At 35.6% G+C, this 12029-nt stretch overlaps 1 protein-coding gene across 1 annotated transcript in view; it reads right to left on the reverse strand.

Annotated features, from left to right (window-relative positions):
• DYNC2H1 (dynein cytoplasmic 2 heavy chain 1) overlaps positions 1 to 12029 on the reverse strand; it is a gene marked incomplete at its 5' end in the record, with an annotated part of 191497 nt that overhangs the window by 167998 nt on the left and 11470 nt on the right. The window contains 9 exons of the mRNA XM_082483473.1: positions 3358 to 3485; positions 4717 to 4832; positions 6412 to 6539; positions 7056 to 7284; positions 7377 to 7516; positions 9583 to 9681; positions 9792 to 9944; positions 10273 to 10368; positions 11547 to 11742. Coding sequence (XP_082339599.1) covers positions 3358 to 3485; positions 4717 to 4832; positions 6412 to 6539; positions 7056 to 7284; positions 7377 to 7516; positions 9583 to 9681; positions 9792 to 9944; positions 10273 to 10368; positions 11547 to 11742 — 1285 coding nt within the window. The remainder of the gene's footprint in view (positions 1 to 3357; positions 3486 to 4716; positions 4833 to 6411; positions 6540 to 7055; positions 7285 to 7376; positions 7517 to 9582; positions 9682 to 9791; positions 9945 to 10272; positions 10369 to 11546; positions 11743 to 12029) is intronic.

The raw sequence follows: 12029 nt of genomic DNA on the forward strand, positions 1-12029 counted from the left end.
TGCTTATATCTAGCTGCTTTTTTAATCCTGTTTATAGAACAACATTAAAACACTGGAAAAAATAGTACCTGAGATATTTAGAGAAATTCTAAACCTTGAACCTGATGTGAGATATACAGAAGTGAATGTTTACTGTGAAACAGATAAGTGCCTTTTTACATATTGCAGAGATCCACTCAATCAGATTCAATAACAGCAGCAGAAAAACAGAATTCAGTAAATATGTATATGTGTTTGCTGAATCTGGCTGGGATGGAGTTCACGTTCCTCATAGCAGCTCATATGGTGCTATGTTTTAGATTTGTGGCCAAAACAATACTGACAACACACTATTGTTTCACCTATTGCTGAACACTATTTGCACAGCATCAAGGCTTTCTTTGTTTCTCATTCTGCCCCCAGCCCCCGTGAACAGATTGGGGGTGCGCAACATGTTGGGAGGGAACGCAGCCAGGAAGAAATATTCTATGCCACATAATGTCATGCTCAGCAATCAACTGGGGTGGAGTGGGGCTTAGGTAGGTTAGACATCTTTTGCTCAGGAACTGGCTGAGCATCGATATACCCATGGGAGATGGTGAGCGACCGCACACTTGTTTTGTTTGTTCATTCTTTATTTTTTATTTTCTTTCTTTCTTCCTTTCCTTCTTCTTCCACTTTCCCTTCACTTATTGAAGTATTTTAGCCCATGAGGTTTCTCACTTTTACTCTTCCTTTTGTCTTTTCCTGTCTCATAGAGGGTGGGGGAGGCTGTTCAAGTGAGTGAGGAAGTCAGCGAGCAGCTGCAGTGCTTAGCCGCCTACCAGGTTAACCCACAACAATACAGAATAGCAAAAAGCAAGAATACAGACACTTCAAATAAACACAAATTATATTCATATAAAAGAGCACAATTTTTTTTCACCTGATAATGGGGAAAAAAAATCCATTTTTCCCCACATATTAAAAGCCAACCAAATTAAAAAAAAAAAAAAACAAAAACAAAAAACAACAATTCTTTTAAACTATGTAAGTCAGAAGAAACTGAAATAAACACATGCAGTTTTACACATTTACCAAAAATGTCCTGTACGTTTTCCTTTAAAAATTAAGAGGTGACAACAGGCACTAACACTAAGAAGCAATACTGTTTTGTAAACTATAGAGAATTCATTCTCTTCAACATCCAGCAATTCTCCCAAAGTTGCTACAAAATGTAAATATTTATACCCAACCTAACACAGTCCTTACTGAGTTAGCAGCCAAACAGTCAAACTGTATCTAAGATAAAGATTAAGATAAAATTAGATGTCTGTACTGGGCTTGTTAAGTTGGCATCTAAAACTTCATTATCACCAAAGACCACTGAAACCAAAGTCTCCATCATTTAATGACAGGAGGTTTCCAGCCTTACTGGAGATCCCCTACTCTATCCCATCTGCCTTACATCCACTTTCCCAAAAGTTATGGGTCTTCTATATGTCCTGTGTCATATCTGCCAGCCTTGTATGGAACTCTCAGATACACCAGGACACCCCCAAACAGTAGACACCTAAGTATTAACAACTGCATTGAGCTCTTAATGGAGCTAAGAAATCAATTCAGGAGGATCAACCACTAGGTATCTACTTTAGGGAGAAATCGATTGTTCTAGGCTACAATTGACTACATTCACTAGGGACTTGATTCATTTTCTCACAAATACATGTCTAGGGCTATTTGAGATGCCCTCGGGCACTTGCCTGGCCTCCAGTTGTAGCTACAGAAAGGCAGCCTCCAAGAACTCCTGTTATGTCTGCCAGTCTTGTGTGGATGTTGGATATGCATCTCAACAACTCTAGAACCGCACTTGTGGGCAACTGAACCAGACTTCCGCTGAGCATATTAACAGTGCACACACACTGTGGACACCTGCACGTAGATACCTTAACTCAGATGCATTCATTTAGAACTGAATCGCTTTCTGGATAAATATTGTCTGGTTGGGAAGAGTTAATATGCCTTTTGTAGTATTCGACAGTTTTGGAGAATCAAAGTTCTTTAAAGGCATCATTAAGGGTACGGATGAAGGAAATTAAAATTATATATTTCAGTTGGGTTTCCAAAAAGTTTTTAACACAACCCCTAACCAAAGGCATTTAAGGAAACCTGGCAACCTTCACATAAGAACTAAGGTCCTTGCAGAGATAATTAATTGGGGTAAAAGACAGAAAATAGAGATAGGAAGAAATGGCTAGTTCCTGCAATAGAAAAAGGTTACCCATAGAGTTCTGTAGGTATGTGTGCTGGACTGCTTGAGGAGCTATAGAAGAGTTGGAAAAGGAGACTGACATGTGAGATGATAAAGTTTACTGGTAATACCATACTATTCCAGGCATTAAAATAGTTCATCCATGAAGAACTGCAGAATGAACTTAGAAGAAATAGTGACTGACGATACCAGTGACAAACAAAATTCAAGTAGATAATCATGAAGTGACATATAAGTGAAAAATAGATTTCACATGTACAAGTTGAGTTCTGAGCTAATGACTGCAGTTCAGGATTGTTATCAGCCAGATCCAAAAAAATGGCACCTTAATTTGAGCAGTAGGAAGTTAATCAAATCTTAGGAGCTACAAAGGTAAAAAAAGTGAATAAAAGAGATAATATTGTTACTTCATCATACAGATCCACAATCTGCTTATATCTTAAAAACTGCAAAATTGTGTTAGTCATGCAGAAAAATATTATTGTGAAATTAGAAAAGACTTACTAAAGGGCAACGAGGATGATCAAAGTTATGGGTGGATTATGTGTAAGAAAAGGTTAGGCAAACTAAAATTCTTCTATCTAGAAAAGACATGGCTCATACAGGACACAACAAAGAACAATACAATCGTGTCATGAAAAGGAAGAATAGGGACTGATTGCTCCATATCTGATCCAATGTAAGGCTTAAATGGTATGAAGTTAACAGATGGCAGGTGAAAAAAAAATAAAAGGAGGGGTCCTTCAGGTAATAGGTAATTGACCTACACTTTACCAGAGGATATTCTGGATGTCAAAGGTGTATTTGCTGTCAGGCGAAGAAGAGGTAAGGTTGTGCAAGAGAAAGTCACTATATGCTCAGGAACCACATAAAATTTAAAAAGGTTCTGGTTGGAGGCTAGAACTGTAGGAAAGCATCAAATGTGCTACTCAAATTTTATATTTTCCCCTAGGCAGCCACTTTATTCCACTGCTGGAGACAAAATACTGTGCTACATGGAGCACTGCCCTGACCCTATATGACTATTGCATGTTCTAAAGTAGTTATATTAAATATAAGTTTCCATACTGGAAAGCAATTACATTTTTGATAGCTGTTGTTCTGGATATGATTAAATAGTATCTTACCCCTTCTTTTTGTTCATGTAGGTTTAAATATTTCAAATTGTCTTCTGCTATTTCCTCAACAGTCTGGGGTCTAATCACTAATGTTTCCATGGCATCAGTGAGAAATGAAGAAATGTCATATAGGTGAGCTATACGAAGGCGGAAAACAAAGTTATCATGGAGAAAATATTTGTAGTAATAAATATGCAAGTCACACAAATGTACTGTGATACAACATTTGTCATAAGATATGACATGTATGCGAAGTATTTGCTTAAAAAATTGCAGACCCCAATCTTACATGCTGATTCAACAAAAATTGCGTGTTTGCGTTTACACATAGCCTTTTACATGTAATCCACTGCATCCACTATATGATTTAGACCATAAATATCAGACTCCCCTCTGAGAATTAAACACAAATACCGGAGACATTTATTTACACACTTTCAAAATCTGTGTAAGTCTTTTTTTTGGTAAATGGAGAAAAACAGATGTTAAAAATGCTTTTGGGCTTTTGGGGGTTTTGTTTTTAAAGAAACTAACTAACTAAAGCCACCTTGCTTTAAATACTGAAAAGATTCACAAACAAAAGCCTGATTGAGCTATAATGTTGTATTTTCCTACCAAAGTAGATCTTTTTGGTACTAGAAAGGAGCTACACAATTTCAGGAAATAATACATCTTCCAGTAAACAATTCATCTTTAGGTTATGGAAATAATTCACTTTCTGCACAACCCCTGTTCTGCATTTCCTGTGCTGTTTGTTACATTTAAAGCACAAAGTGCTAGTATTTCTCATCATCTACACCTTATTCCATTTTGTGTACCTGTGCCAGATATAGATAGACTACCTAAAAATAGAGAAATATTTTGCACTCTTTAACACTCTGCATTTTGACAACCTAAGTGACGAGTAACTCTGTGGAATAAGTCTAGATTATTTAAGACTCCTCATGAAGTATTTCAATGTGTGAAATAAAAATCTAACATTTTTTAATTGCAACATTTCATGATGCCCCTTTCAATTACCCTCAAATGCCTAAGAAATGTTCCTCCCTCAAAAGCCAAAGAAATTTTCCTCTCTGAAATTACTAGGAAATTTTTCTCCAAACAGAAGAAACAAACAAAATGACGTTGTATGTATTCTTTTACATCTAGAACAGATGTGGCCAAATCAAGTGAATGGGAAAGATGCACACAGACATCAAGGGGTTTTAGGTCAGGCCTGTAGTGAAAAATTAGGAACAGATTACTTTCTCTGCATTGTGATTTCTGCAGCTCACTGTGCCCAAGAGTGAAATATTTCATAAAAAGAGTATTTACATTAATGCAAATCTTTACAACAGAAACAAAAAAAAATATTAATTAGTTATTTACCTTGAATAGATTTTCTCAAGGAAATGACAAGAACATCATACAACCTCTGGATGAAATCATCAATTACAGTTTTCACAGGGTTGCAATTAACAGTTAAACAATCTATCCTGATGGTGCTTCGAGACAAAAGATTAAAAAATAGCAAATATTCAGTAGTATACTTATGAGTCAATATCTCTAAGATCTATGCACGTCTATAGTTTACCCTGATTTTGTAGCCTAATAAGAAAAAAATTCCCTCATAATTCTATAAAAAAAAAGTCATAGCTTATTAGGAAAATTATTCATAGTATTGCGGCCTTCCAGTACCTAAAGGGGGCCTACAGGAGAGCTGGGGAAGGACTTTTTACTAGGGCATGTAGTGATAGGATGAGGGGGAATGGCTTTAAACTGGAAAAGGGCAGGTTCAGATTGAACATTAGGAATAAATTTTTTACTTTGAGGGTGATAAGGCACTGGAACAGGTTGCCCAGAGAGGTTGTTGAGGCCCCATCCCTGGAGGTGTTCAAGGCCAGGCTGGACGTTGCCTTGGGCAACCTGGTCTAGTGGGAGGTGTCCCTGCCTATGGCAGGGGGGTTGGAATTCGATGATCTTCAAGGTCCTTTCCAACTCTAAACCACTCTATGATTCTATAACCGTTATGCATATATATGTAGTTTTATGGGGACTACATGGTCTAATGCTCCAAATAGTTAGAAAATTGCTTGATTTTATGTAACCAATGTCACTAAATTCAAAAGGACTATTTCTATACTCAAAAAGAAAAATATTTTGATTATTTGTACAGTAATGTCCTTAAATCTCTGATTTCCATGAGAATTTACTAACCCAGGCTTCAATACTCCTAAGAACATAAAAAAAGCCATAGTGAGTCATTTCAAGGCCCCATATCTAATATCTCACAGTGACCATAAATAGATGCCTAAAGAACACTAAGAAAAAGGGCTGCCTTATTTGATTCCTTCTTGAGCATCCTCCCTCAACACCAATTATTTTCAACTCATGGCACTTCATTGCCACATGTGGTTTATGGCTACAAGACACATCAGCCAATTTCTCTTCTATTCACCACAGTCTGTCCTTGAACTCATTAAAATCTTTACTACTCAGACTATCACTTAGCCAACAAGTTCTACCAGTCCATTCTGCTACATGAAATTTCACCTCTCTTTACTTGTTCTGAACACGATTCCCACCAGTTTCATTTGAGACCTCTAACCATGCAATACGCTAAATCCCATGTGCATATATGTAAGAATAAAAGCCTACACCAGCGTATTTTAAACTATAAGTTTTAAGAGGTAATCAAGTGTTTCACTACAGGAATTATTTCATGTATAAACACTTACTAAGTCTGTTCCTAACTGCCACGTGCACTCCACATGTACAGGACTTAGCTAAAAGAATTGTTAAAATATCATTTTTTTGTAATATTTCAGAATTAGCCTGAATTTTGAAAGGGTTTCCCATCATATCAGAGGAAGTTTTTAGAGAAGGCTGTGCAGATAAAAGGGAATGTGTTCAAAAATAAAACTGAAAAGCAAAAATTTAAACATTTTAAAAGTACATCGATATTTCTAAAACGCTTGAAATTCATTCTATACCTCCACATAAAAAGAGTACTTTTATTTTATTGTTACCTTTAAAGTATCTAATAGAATACATTATTCAAACAAAAGAATAGTTACACTATACCTTGGAAGACGTTCTGCTTCTTTCCCTCTCACTTTTAATGCTTTGAAGTTTTTTTCCCAGTCCTGTTTGCTAGAAAGATGAGTCTTCACCAGAGTTTCCACATCTACTTGGCCAATTACAATCCATTCCTTTTCAACATTATTTTTGATTTCATGGAAAAGAAATATTTTCCAGGCTAAAAAACTCTGTTTCTCAATGATATTAAAATACTTTAATAATATTTTCAAGCTACATTCTCTTAACCTTTGTGCTCCTTCAATTACCTACACATACTCTTAGTGCAAAAATCAGGAGGTACAAAATGGTTTGACATATTCACACATTTAAGGATAATCAAAACAGATTTTGAACAAGAGCAAAAAGACAGCTATAATACTGAGGTTTCAATGGGAACTATACATATTCTTCAAGCTAGGTATGTGCTTAAGTGGTTGGCTTAACACGGATGGACTCACTAAGCTTTTGCTTATATGCCTTCTGGAAAACAACAATAATGCACAAATGTCATTGTTCAGTTACTTCTAGAATGTCCAAGGACAATAAGGCACAAAAGTCATTGTTCAGTTACTTCTAAAATGTCTGAAGCCTAAAATTATATAAAACTAGAGAAAAAAAAGCATGAGTCAGTCAAATATTGATAATACCTTGAATTGATTAGAAACTTCTGCCAGCCTTCTAAACAAATCCTCTGCTTTACTGAAAGCAGTCACAAATCCATTAGCATTTCTTTCGGTCATAACAGTGAATATAGATGACTCTTCTGCTTCACTTACTCCCCTAAACTGATTTGGAATGGAGATGAATCGCTTCATTTCTCTATAATATCTAGCTCGTACTTCTTCAAAAGGAGGTCTGAATTGCAACTGGCCTTGTCTAAAAAGTGAAACAAATCATACAAAAACTAATATTTGAATGTAATCCGAGCCAGAATACTTTCTTAATAGGAAAAAAAGAAAATATCTTACTTGAATGTTAGATCAATAGTTATTTCTGGTAAATTCTCATTGAGTGCTTCTAAGCCCATTTGATACTGATGCTCCAGAGCTTTGTAAAGTTGATGATTCCAGTGCTGTCTCCAAGCTTTCATATCACACGATTTGAAACCCTAAAATTAAACAATGTTTATTTTTATTTTCTTCTATTCCTCAAACCATAATTATAAGATGAAACTGAGCACAGTACAATGCCTGAAGACCGGGATCTTAGTAAAATTCAAAGAAGTATCACACCACTGAAACAGGCTCCCCAGAGAAGCGGTCATGGTGCCAAGCCTGTCAGAGTTCAAGAAACGTCTGGCCGACACTCTTAGTCGTATGGTTTACTTTCAAGTGGTCCTGCGAGGAGCAGGGAGGTGGACTCTATGATCTTTGTGGGTCCCTTCCAACTCAAGATCTTCTACGATACTATGACCAGTTTGAATATTAAGAAGATCTGGAGCTATTACATTTATTTGAAATTAATCTAAGAATAAAAAACTAATATCCAAATCAAACCACTCTCTACAGCAGTTCAACATAACTTCACCGCCCCTTAGTTTACTATGAGATTCTTCAAGGTTACTGTAAGATGCACAGGACTGCTAGAAATAAGAGACAGAGCTGGCTGGCTGAGAGATCTAAACCTGTATCACGCCTTTTATTTCGTTATGGTATGTAAGCTACCTTTTAAACAGTATTTCAGAAAAGTCTTGTATTTTTCCACAGATCAATGTAACTAACAAGTAGATGTAAGAATTTCTCTTAAAGAACTCAAATTTTTGCTGGAATCTACTACATTGCACTGTAAGAATGTGTAAAGCCATACCACACACTCAAGTCTGTAAATGGTCACTTGTAAAGCCATGAAGGGATTTTCAAAAGGGCAACACAAGTAAAAAAGAAATTAGAAGCTTAACAGGTTCTCTTCTTATTTAATTGGATAGAGATTTTCAGCTAGGGCTTTGGAGGCAGTCCAAGGTTGCTGCAGGGAGCTACACACTTAAGGTCTGCCCTACAATTCAAGGCTGCCCAGAGGAACTCTTCCAAAAGAAAGATTCAACAGATTAAGAACACCAAAATTGTCTATATCAAGCCTCAAGATAATTATAAATAGGGTTTTTAAAGAAATATGTAAAATCTTAATGACACCAGCAGTAAGACTATACTATCTTGTAATTTTGGATGGTGAAACTAAGATACACTTGGTTTAGTTTCATCATTTCTGGTCAAGGATAAAAAAAAAAAAGTGACCAAATACAGTTCAGTTAATTTTCCATGTAAAATATTCTGTAATACCAAAACAATTTTCAAACAGATCTTAAAGCAAATATAGACTATTAATTTTCACTTCAAGATATAAATTTGCAAACTAGATTTCAAAAGAAATTACAAAGCAAAACCTGAATCAATGCACTTACTAATTATTCATATTATCTTGAGAAGATGGAAAAACATGTAAGAAAAAAATCAGCAAAAATACTGCATTTCTTTGACTGGCAAAAAAACCCAACCAAAATAATCTGCATTAGAAAGGCTAAGAACACCACATCCATCTAAGAATATAACCCTGTTATTGCTGAAGGCTATAGGAAAAACTAAACTGACTTGAATGATACCTCAAAATAGCTTAGGGGATAATAACATCATCCAGTTGCTTTGATAAGATGACAGTCTTAACAAAATCCTCATCATCTTATTTGATGATCTTAAGGGCCTTTTCCAACCTAAACGTTTCTATGATTCTATTCCGAAAGTTGACATTGATAAGTGAACAAAAAATAATGTGGTTTACTCATTAATTCAGGCAGAAATGCATTTTAATTCTAAATATAATATATTTGTTCTATTCTGCCTGGGGATCACTCATATCCGTACCAATTTCTTTATTTTATTTTGCGTTAATAGCTCGGACACAACTGATCTACCGTTTTCCCATTTTTTCATCTAAGCCCTGCCATCTGACGGAGTGTTGCTTCTTCCGTTACTAGTATGAGATAAAAAAGATTGTCCTCCTCCTCCTCATCTGAGATTTTACCTCACATCTGGCATCAACTAGTACCCAGTCAATTTTCCTGAGCTAGCTAGTAACTCCTTACTCAAAACTAACTCCATCACGCTATGTTTGAGTCTTAAATCTTGATTACTGTTGAAAAGTCAAACGTTCACAGTTTGCAATATGATAATGAAACCCTGCCTGTGACTCGAGGCTGGCAAAAACAGTTCGGAGCTCCTGAAGTCCCTCTTTCCAACGCTGCTGCTGCCGAAGTAGATCAATATTCATGAGCGATATAACCTGTTAAAAGAATTTTGAAGGATAATAAACATATTCATCACTACATAAATGAAAGAAAAGGTAAAGTAAGCTATAAGACACGTGATTTCAATTTCACCTGGAAAATGTACCTTTTCAATGAAGTTTGTGTGCCACTTTCTTAGTTTTCTATTTTCAGTGGAAAGCCGTTCAGCAGCAGCTTGGAGTTTTTGGATATAAGCCTCCAATTCTCTAGGATTATCCCATGTTATTTGAGTTTTTCCTCCAGGACCAGATTTTGAATGCTTGAAAAACATACAAACTTTGTAAGATTTAATGACAAATATAGCCTACCAGCTTGCATACAGGAAGTGATAGTATTAGAAAGATGGTCTTACTCCTAGTAAAAAATGGAGGACCTCAGTCTCACTACTGCACTAGAGACATAACATTCTGGGAAATTCCAGACACGTGGGCATATCATTATAGCTACATCAATGCACTGGGTAAGGATTAATGCCAGACTCTTAATAGACTGCAGTTAAAAAGTCCAGCAATAAATACTGAAAAAGCAGCACAGAACATGCACAGATACCATTGAAATTTAAAATACAGAGAGAGGAATTCTTTCACCTTAATTATTTGTTCAAATGCTAAAGCAGACTGTAACATCATTGGCTTCTGACTCTCAATCATTTGTTGATCAATAGAATTATAAAAATGCGCCACCTGTAAAAATGGAAAGATTAAATTTACAAGAATAGATAAAAATATTTATATGCCAATGAACGTAACGCAGGGTCTTTCTGAAAGTATTGCCCAATGAGTACCATTAAGATATGAGAATAAACTGTAACAGTAAAATGTTTACAAAAATAAAGTACATATGCAATGCTAATGTGATCCTACCTTCTTTTAGTGACAAATTCTAATAGCAAAAAATACTGCTACTTATACGTCTGAGGAGATTATACTTCAGTCTCCTATCTATTGCAAGTGGAACAGTTTCACTATTTTATGCAGATGTATGCACCTAGTGCCTTTTCAGAGGCCTTCAAACATCCATGACATCCACCAGGTTATGGCACAAGACTAAAACAGATCTATTTACTTCCAGATTAGCAGCTGGGTTAAGAAGGATACCCTACAACTTGGTTTAGTTGTCCACACATAGACATCTGGTGCCTTTTGAGATGACTAAGGTTTCTACTTAGGCACTCAGTGACCCAGATGCATGAATATCTCGTAGGTCTTGTGTCATCTCTGCCTTAGCTTTGCAGGTATCTCAGACACCAATGACACCTCATATGAAACTGAACTGAGCCTGTGTAATTACATAAGAGTAATTACATAAGAATTTTAACCAATATATACATATTCGTTCTTGCATCTTACAGGAAGAGAAGACAACTTGACAAGGTCTTTCAACTGAAATATAAGCCCAATAAAAACTTATGTAGCATTGAGTCCAGTCAAAAGATAACCCCCCCAAAAAACAAACACACATATCCATTACAATACTTACTAATACTGTCATTTCAAAACTAGAAATGGTGAAGACAAGCTGGTCCATTTTATGACATTTTCCTTCAGTTATAATTATCAGAAACTGAGACTAAAACCAGGAGATCAATGAATTACTTGTCGCATTTTTGAATATTCATACAGTAACCTCACACAGCTTTAATACTATAACTCATTGGGTTTCAAAAGACACATTCCAAAATTATAAAGCATTTCCTTATTTTTGTTCTCTTCTAAGGACTTAATTTGTTCAAGAAACAAGTCACTTTCATACAGACAAACAGCAAAAAGCTCAACCACAAGTCATAAAATAGTCTAGCAAAGTTCTACTACAAAAGCCAGGAAGTCAGAACCGGAAGTTATTATGACATTTAATCTTATACCTGTTTGAGGATGACCGCCTGCTTACAGAACTTTTGTGCAGTGTTTGCAACATGCTGTATTTTAGCTGGTATAGCAAAACCAAGTGCTGATAGCTGACGTACTTCTCTTAGGAGAGTCACCAAACGATCTGAATAAAGTATGTTTAATGTTCCAAACACGTGATCCAACTCCATTACAGGACTATTGGCTTGGATGCTAAACCAAAATCAAACATTTTATTAATATAATTTGATATTGATCCTTTCTTAGGTGCATTTTATAATATAAAAAAAAAAACAATTATAAAAAGCTTGATGTCATTCTATTACATTTTTCTTCCTTTATTAACATTTTGATTTATTCAGAAATTATTATAGTAACCTTTCTCTTAATTCAAAGCCAATGAAGACAAGAAATGAACAATGACTATTGGGTTTTTCCGGTTTGTTACAATAGTTAATATAATAGTTAAAATGTAACTCGCAGCTAGACACTATTTCTCA

The sequence above is a fragment of the Vanellus vanellus genome (assembly GCF_965231255.1).
Source record: "Vanellus vanellus genome assembly, chromosome: 1".
In the NCBI taxonomy this organism is placed as follows: domain Eukaryota; kingdom Metazoa; phylum Chordata; class Aves; order Charadriiformes; family Charadriidae; genus Vanellus; species Vanellus vanellus.